Source organism: Thunnus thynnus, chromosome 12, assembly GCF_963924715.1.
Source record: "Thunnus thynnus chromosome 12, fThuThy2.1, whole genome shotgun sequence".
Taxonomy (NCBI): Eukaryota; Metazoa; Chordata; class Actinopteri; order Scombriformes; family Scombridae; genus Thunnus; species Thunnus thynnus.
Genome location: NC_089528.1, coordinates 5,896,138 through 5,918,382, shown reverse-complemented (window position 1 = coordinate 5,918,382; position 22,245 = coordinate 5,896,138). Strand labels below are relative to the sequence as shown.

At 39.0% G+C, this 22,245-nt stretch overlaps 1 protein-coding gene across 4 annotated transcripts in view; it reads right to left on the bottom strand.

Annotated features, from left to right (window-relative positions):
• Positions 1-22,245, bottom strand: part of astn1 (astrotactin 1) — a 394,147-nt gene that overhangs the window by 38,086 nt on the left and 333,816 nt on the right. For 3 of the 4 annotated variants that reach the window (XM_067604965.1, XM_067604966.1, XM_067604967.1), the window contains 3 exons: positions 15,907-16,184; positions 13,510-13,643; positions 12,840-12,991 (listed from right to left, as the gene is read on the bottom strand). In XM_067604965.1, coding sequence (XP_067461066.1) covers positions 12,840-12,991; positions 13,510-13,643; positions 15,907-16,184 — 564 coding nt within the window. Of the gene's footprint in view, positions 1-11,556; positions 12,324-12,839; positions 12,992-13,509; positions 13,644-15,906; positions 16,185-22,245 lie in introns of those variants that run through there. The other variant, XM_067604968.1, reaches the window with a different exon arrangement.

The window sequence follows — 22,245 nt, the reverse complement described above, 5'->3', positions numbered from 1 at the left end:
TGACAGCATTAATTGAAGTTATATAGTATAAAAATCCTGAGTTTTATTACAGTCACCAGACCCACAGTAAGCTGTTAAGCCAGAAGCCATACAGTAGCCATTAGGCCCTACTGTATTTCCACAATTGTAGAAAACAAGCCCGTACATTCTTGCTGATGGATTTCCCCTGTCACTTATCTAGAATGGGGATTCCATTTGATCTATATCACCACATTACCACCACATTAAATCAATGCCTCTTAAAGTATCATGGTGCAAAGATACTGCAACACATCTATCATAACTCCTAATTTATTATCCAATAAAACTTAATGTTGTGGACACAGCCTGTATCCATTGAGCTGGGAGTTTCACTCATTCATTTGCAATGAGAAAATGTTGTGTAACACTTCCAGGCCAAAAGCATACAGTATACATTTGACTAGACTGATGGTATATCCTGTAATTTTTATCCAACAGCTGCTTTGTTTGACCTGTGGTTTACCCTTTCTTTATGCCATTGGGGAAAAAAAAGAAAATTGAAGACAAGAGGATGATAATGAGAAAAGAGAAAAGGAAAACAAGGGGAATGAAGTGAAGAAGGAACATGTGGTGAAAAGAAAAGAGAGGAGGCCAGAGAAGGGGCAAACTATAGGAAAAGAGCATAGGAAAGGAGGCACGGATGAGAAAAGAGGAGGTGGTCAGAAAGAGATTAAAAAAGAGAAGATAAGAATTTGGGGAGAGCAAAGTGATGGGAGAGGAGGAACAGGAGATGAGAGGAAAGATGAGGGAGGGGTGAAGGAAAAGAGAGAGGAGAGGCAGCCAAGGGGAGCTCTGTGGAGAATTGTACATCAGCTCATGTGAGACTGATTGTCCAAGATGACAGAAGACTGACAGCTAAAATCAAAACCACACCGCACAGACGGCTTTCCAGATCTTTCTATCTTTTTCAAACCCACTCCTGTCTTTCTGTTTCCTTCTCTCTTTCCCTTGTTCCTCTTCTCTTCTTGGTGGTCCTTTTCTCTCCTTCCCTCCTCTCTCCTGTAACTCAACAGAACATCCATGCCCAGCCACTTTTACCATTGTGTTCACTTCAGGGTGTGTTCTCCAAAGTAATCAATCATCTGCTAAAGACGAGATGGGCTCTCACTGCATAATGCATAGACGGGAAGCTCTGATCAAACGCATTGTGTGCGTTGTGTGTTTTTTTCTATTTTTGCATTGAAAATGAAGTTCAGCCACAGCAACCATAGCTGGATAACTTTCACTCAGTGTAATTAGAGCTGCGCCGGGCAATTTCACACATCGGAGAGTCCAAATGGCAGTGAGAGGGAGCTGTAAAAAGTTTAAACAACTTCAACACCCAGAAGTTATGGAATGTGATCTCAGTAAACTGTGTGATCCTCTGACCTATACGTTATCTTCAGGGTGACTGGCGGGTGTAAGGGAGGTGAAAGGGTTCAAATATATTTGGGCATCTGGCTCTCTCTGGATGCAGCACTCGTGGCTCTTCAGGAGAAAGTTTTGTGTTTTGGTCTCAAGGTTTAATGTGTCGTTTAAAGTGGGTGGAAATGCTTGGATAGCCCACAGCAAAAGTTTATTTGCATAAATAGGGTCACATCTAACTCTCCATCATCCAAAACCCATGGGAGGATGCACTCTTTTCTTTTGCAGCGATACAATTGTGTCTTTTTTGAGTTGAGTAAGTATGCAACCATCTGCGCTGGTACTGCTTCTGGCTGACTTTTGCACTATATATTACAAGGCTAACTGCCAGTGGAACAAAATGGAAGCATTACAACCTTAAAGATCCCCTCCAAAATACTCTGTTTGGGACAATAATGTGTATCTAATATGTTTTTTTCCACAAAAAAAGTATAATTAACACATTAAAATCCTTAAAATGGCATCTCCTCCTTCCCCCTCATTAAAATCCAAAATCTATGAATATGTAGATTGTGGATTTTGGAGTAGATTTTGGATTGAATATTGTTAATTTCAAAAGTTTAACTGCTGGACACAAGATGTCTCCTACTTCACTGTGAAGTCCATTCAGTGTTTGTGCACTGGAGGCTTCAAGTTTCCACACAAGTCTTGTGTAAGCTACATACTGGACCGGGAATGGCTTCCAAACTATTAATTGTGATATCACAAATCATACTCATAGACCCAACCCTTAAATTTTTATTTTTAATGAGCACAGAGAAACTTTACCCTTTAAGCAGATGAATGTGAAAACAGCTGTCCAGTGTGAAACTCTGCACATACATCATTCTGCAGAGCTCAAACATCCAACTGTAGGAACAAGAAGAAAAACATATTTTTGAGTGGAGGGAACTTTAAGGCTGTACTAATCATTCTTGCCATCAATACACCTGTAAATACCGAACTGGTATCTGTATGCCGAAGAATATCAAAGAAACTGCTTGGAGGCTTTGGGCATGGGTGCCTAAAACACAAATCGATATATAGTGTTGTAATTTTATATTGCGTCATATCACCATATACAATTACAACTTGATATTTGGAATGGATAATGCATCAAACTGATTTACTTCAATATGTATGTTCAATAGTTTCAACACTCACTACAAGCACAACATGTTAGCGTGTTCTACACTTTTGTGGCCTAAAAGGGACCTTATGTCTAAGAATCAACAACCCAAAAGCTTTGATGTATTTCAACTTCTTCCAAAATTAAGAAACATGAAGAAATTCTCTACACTAAAACCAACAGCATAACAACAAATATCTCTGTGAGTCCATAAAGTCAAAACAGCTGCCCTGCACTTCAAACAGTCCTGAACTGATGTGGAGGTCTTACTTGCAGAGCAGGCTGGACTTTGACTCACCGCCAACATCAATGTTCTGTACAAGAAAGGTCTTTGTCTTTTGTGCTGATCTCTTACGAATTATTACTAACTTCATCAAAAAATACTCCAGGCATAGTCCAGCACTGAAAATTAGTAGAGAATGACAACACTGTTTTATAGTGTACTAAAGTGGATCTTTTTTGTTGGAGAAAAACAGCACTTAAATGTTTAGGTTAAGGATAAGGATGGCGATTTTCTATATTTTTATTATTGTTAACAAATGTCATATGCAGATCCAAACCATCAAGAACTCATCCCACTTACAAGTATTATATGTGTATCCAAAGCCTGATATATTGTATTCCTCTGTTGTCCAAAAACTATTGAAACACATCAGTGGACCATACTATTGCACTGGGTGACATGTTCCTTCATTACCAAGAGTTTGGGCATGTTAGTTTGTTTAGAAACAGCTCCAAAGACTAGTAACAGCAATCACATTTTCAGTCTCCAGGGAGTAGTTCCTTGTATAGCAAATTCCACTGCGCATGCGTGGGAACGTGGTTTTGTTAACTACCACAATAAGCTAGCTACAACTTATTGACTTTGTGCTACTTTGTAAATTTCTCAAAGAACTTCAGTAGAAGGTCAAGAAGTTTTTGGACACCAGGAGTATGATATACCAGGCTTTGGATACAGGCACCATGCTTCTAAGTAGGATGAGTTCATTGTTGGTTTGGCTCTGCACATGAGATTTGTTAACAATGAGAAAAACTCTAGGTAATAGCCAGCTCAATCATTTAAGTAAAAGGAGATTGGCTTGTAAGCACTACTTAACTCAAAAGACTGAATGGTTCTGGCTTGGTTTTTATGAATCCAAGTTTGGGGATTTTTACTCTCTAAATTTTACAGCTGAAGAGTCAGTAGATTCAGTAGAAAAGTAGAAGCCAACATCCTGAGGCAGATGTTAAGTGCACAATATACATAAAAGGCATCTTTAATCTCAGTTGTAAACTCAGCTTTTTTAACTGTGCAATGTCATGCATTTCTTGTGGCACAGAGTGAATAAAATGGGACTTTAGGCAACAAACTAGGAAGGTCTGATAAATTCATCCACTGCCTCAATTTTGCAATGACAGATTATACCTTCCAGGCAAGTAGAATGTCTGTGAGTTTGTTTTGAAGCAACTAATGAATAGACAGGAGTCTGTTTTTCCAATGAGAACATACTGTAGCATAATATCTATGCCATCCTTTAAGGGCAGAGAAAGAGCTAGTGATTAGCTATGGAGGTGACTGGAAGATCTCAAGCTAGAGGAACCAAAGGGATAGTAAAGAAATTTCTTTGTGAAAGTGATCTCCATTAGTTTAATGAGGATGGCTAAATTGCAAGCATTGTCTTATTTACACAGTGCAACAGAATCAGTAAACTGGAAAAGCACAGCATGACAGTAACAATCCAGTCATGAGTGGAATTTTCCTGTGCCACAATTTCTGTGTTTTTAGCCCAGTAAAAATGTTAATTTCCTTGAAAACATTGCCATAAGTTCCATGATAGTTACAATATCTTGTTAGAAACAAGACCATTTGCTGTAAGGCTGTTTATCTGATTGGAATATCCCTCATTATCTCTATCAACCACTAACTGATAACAACAAAGAGACATCAGCAGGTTATTTTAGCAGTAATGACTTCATCTGTACTTGAGATTGCTGCAGTTCCTATTGCGTCACAAAGAAATTATGGTTTTTTTTTTTGTTTTTTTTTAAACATGTCTGATCATGATTAACGCTTTCCAAAAACTCAAAACTTTGATGTCGTACCAAAGTACTATTCTGATGGCTGAAAGATTGACTTTGTGGGCCGATAAGAAGTTTGTTTGAACTTTAAGTATAAGTAAACACTATATCTTGACAGTACAGCCCCAAAATGTCCCAACCACAGAAAGTCATGCTGGATACTCGAGCATTCACTGTTTTCATCTTCTGTTTATCACTCTGACAGCACAGATTAGGGGATGGGACAAACATTTGTTTTGTTAGGCTATGGAACACAGCTGCAATAGTGAGCTGACACAGATGATTTGTTCAAAGGGTACAGGAAGAAATTATCTTCCAAATTCCAAAATGGAAACTGAAAGGTCACATTTACCATTAAAGTGATATTTTAGGGTTGCTCGTCAAAATGCTCCCCTGCATTTAAGTTTCAGCTGTCCTCCTCAAGTCACTGTACTTTGGCACAGCGGTTCCACTGTCAGTGCACTTTCCATTTCCATTTCTTTTCTCCAATTTCACAAATAAGAAATAAAAGAAAATTAAAGAGACTGTGACAATGAATAAGCCAAGATTACAGACTGGGCAAAGTGGGCAAATGCCCCACAGCCTCAAATATTCAGGGGCTACAGAAGCAACAAGTCAGTATGGCTTGTCTTTTATTCAGTGGCTGAACACTTTATACCTCTCTACAAAGGTAGCTTCCAGCTTGACCCAACAGACCGGCTTCTGTTGTCTCTGATGAAGTTGAGGCTTTATCTGATCCAGGATGTCTTGGCTGAAAGATTTAGTGTGTCTCAGAGTGTCGTTAGTTGAGTATTGAGCTACTGGATTGACCTCATGGAAGAAAATATGAGGGAACACATTCCTTGGCTTCTGAGGGAAACTATCCGTGCTACAATGCCCCAGTGCTTTAAAGCACACTACCGAGGCACAACATGCATCATAGACTGCTCCAAGACCCCCCCTCCAAAAGGCCAGAAATCTGGATTCCTGAGCAGAGTCTTTTAGCCACTACTATGGCCAGAAGACTGGCAATTGCACCCTGTGGCCTAATAATGTTCATCTCCCCAGTTTATGGAGATAAGAGTAGTGACAAATTCATCACATCCGACTCAGGGTTCCTGGAGTACCTGCATCCATGAGATGAGGTCTTGGCTGACCAAGGCTTCACCATCCATGATCTGCTGTGTGAAAGGAGGGTGTAACTCACAATACCTGCCTTTAATAAACGAGGGGTACAGCTTTCTGAAGAAGACACCACCAGCACAAGGAGGATTGCTACAGTGAGAGTTCATGTGGAGTGGATTATATGCAGACTAAAGCACTTCAGAATTAGTTCACCAGTGGTGCCAATCAACCTTGCACCAAAAATTGATAAAATTCTGAAAATTTGAGCTGCCCAGTGTAACCTGCGAGGTGACATGATACATGAAGATGCTGAGTGAGATAGATTGGAGTTGTCAACAGAGCAGTCAGTTTTGCTGAGAATACTAAACTAGGTGAAATGTGTTTACTTGTTATGGTATGTACAAACGACATATACAGTAAAATGTTAAAATGTGTTATTTACAAAAGACATGAACATTAAAATTTTAAATTGTAATGTTTATTAAAGACAGATACCAGATTCAACAACATTCAACAATGACAATGTTTTTTTACCTTTTGGAATACATAACTACTCGAGGTGATGTAAGTCGAGCATTAGAAAAGGGGTTAAAAAACAACAGCGGTGACATTAAGTTGATCTTCATTTATGTGTGAATGCTGCAGTAAAAATCAATAGTCCTAGTTTGGTGCTGGTAGTGGTAAAATAACCAAAGAAAAGGAGAAAATACTGGTCAGCGCAAAAGAGAAAGATGTAATGCTAATACCAACCTCACGGTGGTGGTCAAAGACAACATGGCTGGAATATTGACATGAGCATTACATCTTTTTCTATGATGCTATTTTTTCTGCTTTCCTGTTGTTATTTTGCCACTACCAGCATCAAACTAGGACATTGGTGTGTGTTGATTTTTCTTTAAATTGATGACACGAGCATTCACACATAAATGAAGATGAAATTGTTAGTTAAATTGCTTAGACCTGTTAATTCTTTTCAACTCTCCAGAGGTGCAGAAGGCCTAGAGGCTTGCATTGGTACCTGCATTAGGAAGACAGAGAGTGAATTAGAGAGCAGAAATTAACGGCAGGTTTGGATCTAGCATTTACAAAGCTGCTTGTACCTATCACTCGGTGACAACCTGCCTGCCTGAAATTTATTGGCAATTTGAGGCAGCATATATTTAAAATAGAACGCCTTTAGCCTTGACACAATTTCATCAAGACTTGCTGGGATGGAGTCCAGATGAGCAGTTTCGATGCAGTCAGCCCTGTGCAGAACACACCCAGCTGCACCCTCATGTAGTAGCCATATGGCCCATGTGGTTGGAGTTCAAATGCCCCTTCCACCATCCTCACATCTGAAGTCTTGCTGCTTAAGAGGTCTTCCAGAAACTCAAAGGATTTTCTCAAGACTGGACACTTGATATTTAACAGTTCCTCAGTGTTCAACACTCCATCAGGGCTTGCCGACAGCCATGGCTCTTCTGCACTGACCACAGTGCCTCTGCGACTGACAGAGTAGCCACAGCCTTCAAGCCACTGGGAAGCCACCAGCTCACTCGCCTTCCCATAGTGTGTAGCTGCATTCCCATGGAACCTTGGGTAGAGATGCTCTTGGAGGAACGTCTTAAGACTGACTCTAACTGGAACCCTCTTGGCAGAACTAGCAGTGATGTGAATTGTATGAGCATCATTCCACATGTGTGAGGCATTCTGCTCTTTGGTGATGTGCTCCAGTGTTATAGACTTGGTCAGGTCAAGCGCAATGAAGGTACTGTAAAATAACAGACACTTCTGACAGGTGGTGGGAACATCATGCTCCCATGAGGAAGGGAATCTGGCTGGGATGGCTTTTCTCTTGGCTGAGTGTTATAACATTTGTAAAGCAGGCTTCCTACAGGCAGCCTCAGGTGGCTCAGGCTCTCCCTCAACTTCTCATGGGAATGAAGTGCAGGGGTGGGAGGCAGAGGTGGACATTGTGACCTTACCTCTGGGTGCTGAAATTGGTCAGTGGCTCTATGGTGCGCAGAGCCAATGTCCACTAAACGATTTGGGGCAAGGTCCCTCTGGGTTCCAGCATTCCAGTAGCGTTGCTCATCAGTGCACGCTATACAAGTGAGCCCCTGGGACACAGCATTCTGGAGTAAAAATAAAATTAAGACATTTATTTGAAGCAACAATGGATATTACTGAATATGACAGATTATCCTGTATGAGTCCAAGAGCTGAAATTACATTTTTTTTAATCATGTAAGATTTAGTAAATCTTAACTCATTCTTAATAACTGTGTTGCAGGTGGAATAAGAGTTGCATGAAGCATGTCAGGTATAAAAGGACTCCATGCACAAAGACTGCATTGCAGTCCATCACATTTAATAGTTGCTTGCTGAGTGTTCAGCTTCAGCTTAGTTAGTGACTACTAAACATGGTGTATTGCAGACTTTATGATGGAGTCCTTTCATGTTGTATATGTCATGATTTGATGTAGAGAAGATTTGACATAGCTCACTTACTTTGACTCCATACTATGTACTTATCTGCTCCGTCTGCCAATATGAGATTTGACTAGATACTTACATATTCTCCATGATTCTCATTCTCACAGTTCTGTGATACACAAATAGCATGTTAGCATTAGCCACATCACAAGTTAAATTTTATTCTATTGTTTTAATATAAACATGTTTTTAATACAAATGGTATAAATGGTACATAAATTGTACATTATCACACAGTTTCAGTGTTGTTACAGGCTATTCAAATTGAAGTAGCTGCAAACAATTCATATGCTACATCACATGAGTCAACAGTCTTCCTGTAATATTCTATTTTATGATTAGACAAGACAAAGAAACAGCTGATAATTTTTTTAACCTAATTCAACCACATTATTGTATATCATGAAAGATTATCAGCTAATGTGACTTGAGTTTATACTTTCAAATAGAGAACTATGCTCTTGTACTATATGCTTGGCAATCATTATAGATAAAAAAAAATCCTACTTTCTTACCTTCCACAAAATTGAAGCTGCGTGACTGCATGACTTCCCCTGGTCAGTGATGCAGGAGCACCCTGCTGTCTCTACTGCTCCCAGGCTTATCAACAGTACCCAGACCGAGTGTACTAGACCGCTGGACTGACTGGGCTGAACATCAGCCTTCAGAAATACAAGATCTTTTACTTGGTGGAGTAATAAGCGGCCACTTTACCACTGTGAAGGTACTGGTAGGCTTCAGTGCTCTTGTAATTTTTCATAGTGGCACCATCTACTCCAAGGGACAGCACAAAATAATTAAATATATCCCTATGTTATTTCTGGCCACTTTCTCATGTCATCCTGCCAGCCGCTTGTGGTGATCCTTGAAGGATGCAATACATTTACGCAGTCTGACCGCCACAGTTTAGAAGTATGCTCCCATGTTTTGACCATGTTATCCATGTCAGCTAATTTACTGCAAACTCCCTTTAGATGGAAACAAAGGTTCTTGCTGTTCACTGCAAATTAGCTTTGTTGTTTATCGCAGTTTACACTCTTTCCGCTGGTGTTTGAAACAGAAGTCAATACACAATTGTGTTCGAACTGGAAGAGAAAAGATGGGCGGGGCTCCGTAAGGTGAGTAGTAGCACAAAAATGTTCCAATCATACCTTTGCCACAGCTGCATCACACTTGTGGCGACCCTTTTAATGTTTTATCAGTAGGGGATGTTCAGTTTACACACTTCACTGTCATTGGAGCGTATAGGGTTTGGCATTTGATGTCACATCACACTGCATTTAGGTTGTTCAGGGGGCAATCCATCATGCATACTTCAGACTTGTCTGTTAAATGTGTGAATGATCAAAACACAATTCCAATGATAGCCATAGTTGGTGTCTTTACTGCTTTGTCCCTCTGGCGATAAAATATTTTAAATTCTCCATCAGTGTTCCGTCAACGTTCCAGAAACATCCATCTCCACAGCCAACAGACAAAGAGAGCTAACCTTGGCAGTATGTTTTAAAATACTTTGAAGCAAAGAGAATGCCCTGTGATCACGATTTAACATGTTTATATGCTTTTGTATCACTAATCTTTGAAAAATATATTGTACTGCTTGTAATGCTCCTTCTTTAATGTATAATGTGTAGAGTTTACACTTTAAAATTGACTCTGCATATTTTAGTCTTTCCTTATAGAGATAAGTGAGTGCTAAATAAAGAGATATATTATGATTAGTTATTCTTAACGCATAGCACATTCTGAACCTCAAATATAGTACATTTTGTCACAAAACTGTCCATTAGGACATGTCCCATGAGCTGTCATCCTGACCCCTGACTCTACTGTGCAGACTTTGGTTGCAAATGACATCACAAAAGCAAGATGGCAGCTCCCGAAAACATGATATTTTGGCTTCATTTTTACATAGTGGTACGAAGTGGAGACGTGTCGTCCATCTTCTTATACAGTCTATGGTTCACCTGGAGATGAACGGTCTTTGGCTTAAAGTTATCTTTAAAGATGAACAAATTGGATGAGCCAGTGCTGTTATCTTCTTCAGGGCGCAGATATAAGTGAAATAACACAGAACTTATACTGGATCCAGATAGTACTGAAATGTTAAACACTGAAATACTAAAAACTGTGAAATACCAAACTTTGAAACACTGAATACTGTGAACTACTCAAAACTGTGAAAGACTGAATACTCTGAAACACTGTGTGATTACTGTAATATAGTTATGTTTTTCCCGTTTAGTATCGTTCCCAAAGAATTGATTGTGGATAAAAAAAACTGTTTCAGACTTTAGGCTCAATGAGTCAGTTCTGCAATGAGTTGTCTGGTCACCACTGTGGTAACTCTTAAAAAAAAAAAAAGACAACTGTGGTCTTTAATGACACTGCAGGTTAAAACATTAACATGTTCATGCTCAGGGGTTTTTTAGTCTGGCCAGGATTTTCCAAGGTATGATCTTATAAATGTGTAATATTTGCCATTAAAGGGCTGTTTTTGTTGAAATTTTCAACACTTGTCCTACTTGTTTTATGTTAAAGAAAGTTAAATATTGTACTTACAAGACACTTATAACCATTATATGGCATTGTTTGACCCTGAAACATGAAATGTGCAGTTATTATTTGTTAGTGTTGTTGGAGTTATCTGCTCTTGCCCCCAAAAAAACTTCAAATTTGAAAAAAAAAAACCCCAAAACTATCTGTATAAAAATATCTGTATTTTGTTGAGCTATTTTTACCTAATCAAAACAAGCCAACCGCAGTTTGATTTATATCACCTGGAATACACATTAAAAAACACGATTTATGAAAATTAATAAAAATTGAGATATGTGTTTTTGCAAATGAAGTCTTGAAATATTTTTTAGTCTGCAGCTGAAGCTTTGAAATACTGACGTACATAAATAATTGTTAACTCATGGTCCAACTTTTTTAGTAGAAAATAAAATCCCTCACAGCTATGACAAACCATTACTGCTAAACCTATAGCTCATATTCACTATAATAGTACTAATAAAGAAAATGCTCTCCTGCTTTCCTCTCCCCTCTGAATTCACCGCATTGATTAATGATCCTCAGTGTTCCGACTAATACAGTTTATTGTCTCATTAAGCTACAACAAACTTTGGTTCTCACAGGGAACTGTAACAGTCTCCATTATGGATTGGGTCATTATTGCTAAAATAAACTGCCCCTGTTTTGCCAGCTTCTACTCATATAGGTCCAGCCAAATAAGAAGTGCTCTCTGTTATGGATGAAAGGGATACACACACTCCTGCTGCTCCTGTAGCTGTTCATATGATTCCTTCCTTTGAGTGAAAACATGAGGCAAATCATACCTTCATAAGAAAATCACTGAATCCATATGGATTAAACAGTGGAAAAAAATCCTTTTTGAAAACACTCAAATTAAGAAAAGCTGCTTGGGAAAAGGCCATTTTCACCGGAGAAAACTTTTACTGGAAGGTTTTAAACACTTTCGTGTTGATTCTGATTACATTTGTGGATATGTTGTCAATCACTATGTCAGATTAATATTCTGTGAAAATCATGTTAACAATTAGGCTACAGGAGTATATTTGATAGCAATGTGCATATAACTACAATGGGCATGCCTAATCATTTTGTGAAATAAAATCTTTTGTTTATAAGCACAGGGGAAAGTAAAAATTTAAGTCTAATCAGCAAACTAAATACTGTAAATGAATACTCCATAACTAATATTGTTACTGCTGTACACCATCTTGTGGAGGCCTTAAAAACTACAACTAAAATAGTCCTAAAAAATGGAGTGACGTGTAAACCTGATCAAAGTATGAATGTTTGAAAAGATAATGCAGTATTACACATAAAATGATCAGTGCTTGTACAACTAAATAAATTGTGCTTGTTTTAGATTGACCATTAAATATTTAGAGTTTATTCATTGCCTTTTACGTTTTTTGAAGAAGAACTTTTCCTAAACTAGATGACACTTACAAACATGAAATTCACAAAAGTAAAAGTTCCAAGCTTTTCCAATGATAACAGCAATATACAATAGGGAGTTGATACTATGTAGTAAATGCTTGGAGTAAACTGTAGACCTACAGTGTGACGAAATCCCTTCTTTTTCACCTTTGGACCAGGACTCCCTCCAGGTGGTACACTAGATAAAACAAATTAGGCTTTTGTGGCCACATGGTGCTGACAAATTGGCGGGTTTATAGTTTGAGCCAGCACAAATAATGAACACTGGCCAACAGCTGCTCATACAAACTGAGGCCAAGTGACTTACTCATTACCCATCTCAAAGTGGTACACAAAACATCAACAGCCCCTCTTGCCGGTTCAGTAACCATTGGAAACATGGGGAGTGAGCTGTGTTTTGGGCCTGGCTGGAAGAACTGAATGATACTAATGCAAAAGACTTACATCTTTTTGCACTTTGTTACTGTGAGTGCCAGCAAGTGGATGGTAAAGCTTTGTATCTATAAAAGTGTAACGGAGGACTCCAGAATACATATCTTTATAAATCATACTTTACTTTCTACATGTCTTACCTCCAAAACTGGCATTACTGGTTGTCTGGCATCACTAGCCTATTTCACAATTTCCCAACTGTTGAGCCTTGTTTATTGTTAATGGCCAAACTCTTGATGTGGGCAGGTCTGGATGGAGGTACCTGTCTCAACTTTGGAGTGGTCGGTCCTCTCTGTCACCTTCTCCTGGCTGATGAGGTAATCAACGATCCGTACGCCGATTGGCGACTCGGTGTGGTTCCACTCCATGATGACCAATGAGCTGCTGGGCTCGTAGGTGTAAGAAAGTTTCAGCCTGGCAACAGAGTGACAGAGATGCAAAATCACACCACTGAGTGAAAAATGCTGTCAGCAAACTGGTCCCATTACTGTAATTGACAGCTGCTGACATTATAGCCTGTGTTCGACAAAACTGCAACCCAATGAAAACACATTCTGCAATGTCACAAACACTCTTGTCAACAGGAAATATAGCCATTTATCCCTAATGTCTAACTTGACTTACTCTTGAGCGGTTGTCCGCAGCTGTATGGCATCAAGACCCATGTGTACAGAGTTTTCATGGCAACCAATCAATACAGTAGATCATTTCATTGATTAGCACATCCAAACGGGACAGGAGAGATAAATCAATGGCCGCTGTAATGTTCGGTTGCAAAGAAATTCTGCGTACACATGGAACCTGATGGCACATTACACGAGAGCACTGCAGCAGGAGATAGAGCTCTGCCAGGAAAATGATGGATGGTACTTACCACAGCCCATCTCAGAGTAATGTGCTTGGAGAAGGTAATATTATTCTGAGTTACTAACATAGGTTGAGGAAGCGGGGCGCAGGTGGGCAGTCCATCTGTGCCAAAAGCACTGGAATCACACCGACACCAATCATCGATAACATCTCCCTTCCCTGAACACCATAGCATGCTCATCATCGCCTCCTGAAGAGCCTATGGAGAGAGAAGGACACAGGCACCAGACAGACAAAAAACAAAAAGGTGAATGCCTAAATTCAAAGAACATGTAATTTTGGAACATACAGTATGTGAACAGTACTGTATTCTCATATCATTTTACAGTCATACATTATAGCTTTTGTGTCATTATGTTCATATTAAAATTGATTCTTTGAAGTGATCTCCCTTGTTCTTACTTGGTACTGAGTATAGTATTTTGATTTCACAAAATGTAATGTTACACTCAAACAGTTGATAGGAATACATGTTTTTACATGAGAAATGGTCTTTCCAAGGTTTTCCAATTTTAATTCATATGTGGGTTTACATGGCATTTTTCTTCCAAATTACACACAGAGAGCAATTGTAGGCCATGAAATCTGACATCTCAATAACTATTAGGGATTCAAAGAAGAACCGATACAAGAGTCAGATACTTGGCTACATCGATACAAAACCACAAAATATATGCAAAATCCATCAAAAAAAGAGGCTATCAAAAAACATTTTTTTCACAACCCTTCCCTGCTCCCGTGCCTCTATCATGTGTGTGTCTGTGACTCCTGCTAGGTACTTATATTCCCAAATATCAAAGCCACTTTGAGCCTTCTACTGTCCAACTTTGCCTGAAACCTCTACACTGCCACCTCTAAATTCGCAGTACTCAAAACCTGTAACAGAAGTGGTGGAAGATTCACGTAAAAGTAGCAATACCACACTATAAAATACTTAATTACAAGTTAAAGTTCTGCATTCAAATTTTCACTTAAGTCATGTACCTTAAGTATCAAAAGTAAGATTAGCCTACTCATTATGAACAATATTAATATCATTATCATTCTAAGCTGTACTTTGCTGTAGTAGGTTGAGGTACAGCTAACTGCTTCATATACTGTTTAGGTTTAATTTATAATAATGAATCATATGTGATAAACATATCTTGTGTTTTGTATATGAAATCTAATCTGAGGAGTAACTAGTAACTATGTGTACAGCAGCTAAATATGGAGTTAAAATAAAAAATAAAAATAAATAGTCAGGTAAAGTACAATATCTAAAAACTTGAGTGAATGTACTTATTTACTTTCCAACACTGCACAACAGTATGATAAAATGTTTCTGTGGCACCACAAACTTTGCTACTTATACCACGTGACGTAAGCCCCGACAGTAAAACTAACAGCTGGAATTCAGTCAACATGCCGTGCGTATTGCTAGCATTAGCAGCTAACGTTACTGTCAAAGCATGACCCCAAACTCTTTCTGATTAGAGGCAATAAACTGAAGCTATGAGCTTTTTAAAAATATTATTAAATGAGCCTATAAAGCATTATTAAAAGATCACATTTAGATGGATGTTTAGATATATGACTCTGACCTGGAAACTGACGTTAACAATACCTAGCGACACAGTTAGCAGTGTTTTAGTAAAAGACAAAACAAAACAAAACAAAAAAACATCCTTCTTAGCAACTGGCCCAAAACTAACCCAGTAACAATTCATCTGTATTGTTTTCGTATCAGATCATTGACTATTCATCTAGATGTATTGAATTGTCAGAAATAGATACAGATGCACACCTGTAGTACCTATATTCAATAATGATACTGACAAGTGCAAGCCAAAAAGCTAAAATCTACATTCATACAAAATGTTGTATGTACATTGTATCTTCATCAGTAGCTTCACAGACAAGTACTGGCAACCTCCAAATAGCCTTTGTCAATAACAGCAGCTGTATCCATCTGGAAGCCTGAGGGTGGATGGCACCGTATCGACCTTTACTCCTGCTGGAGGAGTAGAAGCAGTATCGACCTTCAGTGTCAATATGTAGTCAAATAAGTCACAGCACCGTATGGCAGATTATGGCACAGCATGCTCCAATCTGAGTAAGGCAAAAAGACTTCCCTATAAGGTGCTCTGTTCATTTTTTTTGTATTAGTAGCTGTGGTCCTTGCACATTAATCTAGTTTAGATGATAAAATGGTGGAAAAGTTTACTTTCTCCAGATCAAAGTAAAACTTAGATTTTACTGAACAAAGGATGACAAGGACATTGGACAGCAAATCGTTCCTTTAATCATTCACTGTAGAGGTAAGTGAGATAATCCAGTTTAGGAGGATGAGAGAAGATGCAGCCACCAATTTTGAGGGTGTAACAGAAAATGACATAATGGGTGCTGCTAGAAATTGGTGCTTTCAGACAGTAGACAGTCCAAGATAGTTACTGTAAGGACAAACACAAAAAAAAACACACCTGGTAAGTCTCATTGTTAGACACCAACTCATAGATGGGCGCTGCCTTGGTGATCTGCAGTAAGACGGGCTCGGACTGCTGCCGCCCTTGTGCTGCCCTTGGGCTCATGTGGCAGAGGTGGCAGGAGCGAGGGCACTGGCCCTGGCTGGAGCAGTCCATGCGGACGCCAGCCGCCATGCGCTTGGCACCCGTGTCCAGCAGACTGGCAATGTATGCAGGATAGGTCAGCGTCCTGGGCTCCTTGTCACGCTCCTCTGACTCCTCTGAAGGTGAGTTACCTGTATGGACAGATGATAGGAAATTGGTTTGTCAGCTGATTATTAAAAAAACAAAAGGCAATTCTAAAGAGATTTTATTTATTCATGTAATTCATGTTTCATTCATGATTTGTGATTTGTGTTTATTCGTATTACTGATACTCATATAAACTAGATAAATGGTGAGGTCACATGATCCTCATAATGAAACAAGGGACTGAGGGAATGAAAAAGCTGAACTGAGAGAATATTTCCTTCCTCTGTAGCAGCATGGAAAAAACTACAAAGCATTAATACGTTCCCACATTCCGATATCTCCCTTTTGGAGACTTTTCTTTTTTAGCTTTTCTACAGCACAGCCAGAATACACGAGCAGGAGTATAAATATTAGTGCCACAGCTACAACTACAAAGAGGTGTTGGTGGTGTTCCTTCTAGCACAGAAGGTGAATAGGGGGAAGGGGAAGATCTGTTCTGAACAATGAAATGTTTACATTGTATTAATGTGATGATTGCTAATATATAATAGTATGTTGACCTTAATGATTTTTTTCCCTGCCCAGGTTATAAAGTTTGATGAAACATCCCAAAACAATAACAACAGAGAAAGATACAGAAACCAAGGAAGCTGAATCAAGGCTAGTCTCCTTATTCACACAGTAACAATAGAGTGCACATAATGTTCTTCATTCAAATACTACTTAAACGTTCTTTCCTCCACAGCACTTATGCAGTTAGCTTAGTTATTCATTTTTGTTACATTTTTATTCAAAGTAAGTGGTATCCAATGCACAATTGTTAGCAGCACTGATTTTATTAAAAACCTTGGTATGGTATGGTTACCATTGACCTTCTGCAGGCATCTGATACCTGAACAAAACATTGTGTCTGTAATAAACTCTACTGAAGTTGTGCGGGAATTCAACCTTGGTATGGTTTGGGTTTAAATAAATACTTCATCGTCATGGTTACTATAATAATTCCATGGTTGACATTAGGGTACGATCACGGGCATGGTTTGAAAGACGAAATATTGACTTGTGGTCGGAAACGAGAAAAAAACAGCAATCTCAGTGATCAGAGCAAGTTCTGATCTAGAACAAAGGAGATAGCAGTTGGTTGGTAAGTGTTTTTGACACTTTGTTTCTGAGTTTGATTCAGATTAAGGCTGTTGTCAGGCTACGCTGGGGCAGTGTGCTTCCTGGTTTCACCCTCTGAGTTTCGATAGGTGGCTCAGCTGACGCAGGTTGCACCCTCTGTTGTTGCTTTGTTGTGAAAATATGAAAGGGGCGGGATTGTTCACTGAAAGCCTATAAAGAGAGATTGAACTAAGCTTCAAGCAGAAGCAGGTTTAAGGTTCACGTGGCCTTGATTGCTCGGTCATGTCCATTTGCCCTGTACAACATCAGGAAGATTAGACTCCACCTGTCTGAGCATGCAGCACAACTCCTGGAACAGGCTCACGCAATATCATGCGTTGACTACTGCAACTCCTTGCTGGCGGGTCTCCCAACATGCACATTCAAACCTCTGCAGATAATCCAAAACGTGGCAGCGCATCTGGTCTTCAACCAGCCTAAAACAGCACATGTCACTCCGCTGTTGATATCCCTCCACTGGCTCCCAGTTGCGGTCCACATCAAATTCAAAACCCTGACACTGATTTACCAAACAGCAACTAAAACGGCTCCCGCCTACCTGAACTCCCTCATTCAGGTCTACACTCCCTCCCGCTCACTCTGCCAATGAAAGGTGCCTGGTACCACCACTACAACAGGGCCCTAAGCCACTAGCCAGACTCTTCACTTCTGTAGTTAACCGGTGTTGGAACGAGTTACCAAACTCCATTTGATCCGCAGAGTCCCTCTGATTCTTTAAGAAAAAGCTAAAGACCCTTAAGACCCAACTCTTCTGTACCTAATGGAAAAAAAAAAAATCCACTTTTATGCACTATATGCATTGCCTTCATGTACTGCCTCATGGCACCTATGTCCTATCTGACCTGAACTTAACTTTATGGCACTTACTCGCGTTGTTCTCTCCTGACTAGATCCTTGCTTGCATTGTATTAACTCTCCTGTGTGTCGCTTTGGATAAACAAAATTATAATTGCGATATTGTTAGATATGTTTTTTTGTGAGAGAGATTAAAATAGTGGTTCATTTGATGTACTTCTTGTATATATTATATATGTTACAAATGTTTTTGAATTAAGGGGTCAGTGTTTGCTCTCAATTCAATGTGATAGTAATGTCACTGTGACACTGTGGTATTAGAAATCCTACTCCTCGGCTGGTTGAACTCTTGAACTTGATTCTATCTGACAGTTGTTTGCTTACCTCTTGGGTTGGCTAGAGATATCTAGCTAGATATCTGAGGCCTACTGCCTTAGAAACTGTGTGGCTCATGAGATACCTAGACAAGCTAAATTTGAAGGGTGTCCTTGTTTGAAGTCTCCAAGATCATCGTATGGCCATACTTGTTTGTCAGGAGGTGTGACAGTTTGTGTCCATTTAGGGACCTGACTGTTGTTAACTTTGCCTCTGTAGAGGTGTAAAGCTGTCTGGTTTGTGTTTGCAATCTTTAGGGAAAGGGCTGGCTGAAAAACATGCTTTCTCTCCAAAAATACAATTATCTTGTATTTTTGGAGAGATCATTGTATTTTTGTTTTGTGTTTTTGTATTTGGACATTTGTATAATTGTTATTGATTGTGTGATGGATTGTACAGTATCTAGAACTGCTTCAACAAGTAACAATGTTTAATGCTCTTGTGTCTTTGTGTGTTCTTGAGTGAGCCATGAAAAAGTTTCGAGGGCACCATCCACCCAAACTTCTTGCCTCAAGGTGAAATTTCCTTGCTATAAATTTAAGAGAAGATGTTTTCAATTCCTTGTATTTTGTTCTATATTTATCATTAGATGGTTACAGTATGGAAGTTTCAAGTGGGATTCACGGCCAGGCAAGCAGAACTACACGTGTTTTCTGGGCAAAAACAATACACCATTCATCCAAAAGGCACCATATTTTTCAGATTACACTTGTGGAGCTTCTTTTTTGGAAAATGTTAAAAATGAGGTGTTAGGAGTTTTGTATGCACCAGATTCCTTAAAAGTTGAAAAAGTTTGTTGAGATTAACTTTTGTATTATGTAAATATGTGAATCAATTATGCCCCATAAAATGTTTTGTCTCAGATGGAGTAAGGAAGTGAGAGAGGGAGAGGGCAGCTGTAGCTCACAGTCGATGGTTCAATCCCTGGCTCCTCCAGTCTGCATGTCTAAGTGTCCTTGGGCAAGATACTGAACTCCAAATTGCTCCCCAGATTGCTCCCACCATTGGTGTGTGAGTGTGTGTGTGAATGGGTGAATATAGAAAAATTATGGGGTGCTTTGGATAGGAAGCGCTGTATTGCTCCTGATGAGCAGGTTGGCACCTTGCATGCAGTCTCTGCCATCAGTGTATTAGTGTATGAATGTGTGGGTAAATGGGTGAGTGTTGGCATGTACTGTAAAGCGCTTTGAGTGCTTGATAAGACTAGAAAGGCGCTATATAAATGCAATCCATTTATTTTTCTTTTTAAAAGCAGGCATTTTTCAGATGACCATTTTGGGAGACTGCTCGGCTGTGAGCAAACACAGGCAATTTAAAAGCTCAAGCACCAATTAGGGTATGGGCTTGTTGCACGAACTGCCTTTTGATGGAATACAACACAGGTTTATGAGCCATGGGATAATGGGAAAAAATGCATGTGCATGCTCAGGGACCGGCACACGTGTACAATAATGACAGCAAAGCCAATTCTTCCTTATATGTCTAATGCTAATATGTCTTGTGCATTACTGTTTACTTTTAATGTAACTTGTGAATTGTGTTTCCTCTGCAAATTCCTTTTCTTTTACTTCAGTGGAACAGATGTACTTTATGTCTAGATCACAGTATATTATTGAATTTCCTTTTAGTATCAATGTACTTTAAGCTGTATGGTTTGTAAGATGAGGAGTCATCTAAATTTAAAGTTAAACTATTCATGTAAACTGGGATAAACACACAAATCCTCACATTTAATATCTCAAAACAAGCTCTATCTCTCATACCTCTACTGTAATTTTAGAATAGCCCACCATTTCTAAGACCAAACACTTGCAATACTGCAGGTAATTTCTTCCACTTCAGAATTTATGAGGACAAACAATAATTTGTTTCTGTCTAGCTTAGACAATAACTTAACAAAACAACAAAGCAGTCAAATATAAAGGCCAGTTAGAGAGCATCAGAATGTCTCTGCGTGCTTGTGTGTGGATGTGTACGTGCATGTACATATGTGTTTAGTGTATGTGTGTCCCTGGGTGTGGGTGACTTGTCATTAAAAAGAGATTAAGAATGTAAGTGTAGCAATAACCATACTTAGGGTTTGCTTTTGCGTGGGTGTGTTAGTAATTAACACCTTGTTGATTATACCTCATCACCCACGTATTTGAAACTACAAACACCTCACTTCATTCAGTCTGACACCTACTGAGTCATTAACTTTTATCGGTTTTCCAAGTAATGTCATGATTGGCAAGTTACAGTAAGTTTAATTCAGCTTAATAAAGGATGATTAAGTTTCTGTTGAGGCAAGAAAGAGGAACACTCAGGAAAATACAGCATCATTCTTAAGGCATTCAGTTTGTTTACTCAGGCCAGTGTGAAAAGGGCAGTTTGGGTCTCAGTTAATTGAAAATACTTGCTCTGTGTATATTAACCTAAATCACTGTTTCCTTAGCTGAGGGTCCTGACCCCCATTAGGGGTCACTCAAAGCTTCACATGGGGTTGAAAGGCCCTCTTGATTTTATGGGGTGTGAGAAAGAAAACGTTTTTTGGTAATATGTCTCAGCATGTAATTCATTTTTATGAAGAAAACATATACATTTTGTTATTTTAAAGTTGATATCTTTACTTATATATATATATATATATATATATATATAAAATCTTGCAAGGATAAAGTTGCGTAGACATGATCATAAGCTGTATTCACAGATCCTTCCCTCTCTGCTAAGTTAGTGTAGCAAGCCAGTTAAACAGCCTCATCTTGCATTACAAAAGTAAAACAACCAAAGAGCTACTGGAACAATGTCCAAGTGTGAGGGAACACTGAATGTGTCAAAAAGAAGCCTATTATATGAACTTAGAAAATAATAATAGAAATATAGTGAACTGTATAAAAAGTTCCTAAGAATGTAACTAGGGGTTGTCAGTGTTGGTAAGATAGGGGCCCTTTAAGGAAAAAGGTTGACCTAAATCATCAGTGGGTATTAAATAAAAGCACATATAGTCACTATGTGTAGAATTTTTCTTTCAATGTCATATATGACAATAGCATATAGATTTTTGTAAAACTTAATCTCAGAGCCCCTGGGTCAGATCTCTTTTGATACTACCACTGGGGGGCACCAAAGTCATATAGGTTCAAGTCCTATACATGGTGACTTTAATGTTGGAAAATCAGCTTGGTCAAACCTAACAAATAGAAAGGGATATCTGTTTGAGCATTCCTCATAACCACCACTAAAAGATACCAACACATGACGACCAATGCTTTCTGTCCAAAACACTGTAACAAAGTAAACAAAACAGCAACACAAACCAGTGGTTCACATTTGAATGCTGCTGAGACAGAGAAAGAAAGAAGCCAAATGAATACCTGCATGTGTATGTATAGGTGTATATCTCTGTATACATCCCACAAAACCAGAACATTCCAGGTCCAATAATATTGCTCACTTGTTATTCCCTTGTAACTCTCTGTGCATGCATGAATGCATGCTTGAATGTTTGTGTCTTTGACAATGTTAGCATGCAGCTTCGATACCTTGTGTATAGGTCACTGAAACTAATTGACAGATAAGCCCTTACTGATTAGAGGGATGTGTAGGTAAATGAGGTCTGATCAAGAGGCCAATCACATCAGGGGAGAATGACATCAAACTCTGGACGTTCACACATCTTTACCTCTAAGGGGTGTTGGTGTGTGTGTGTTTACACTGTACTGGGTATTCCTCATGTTGTGGGGATGTGAATCTGTTTACACATTGTTGTGG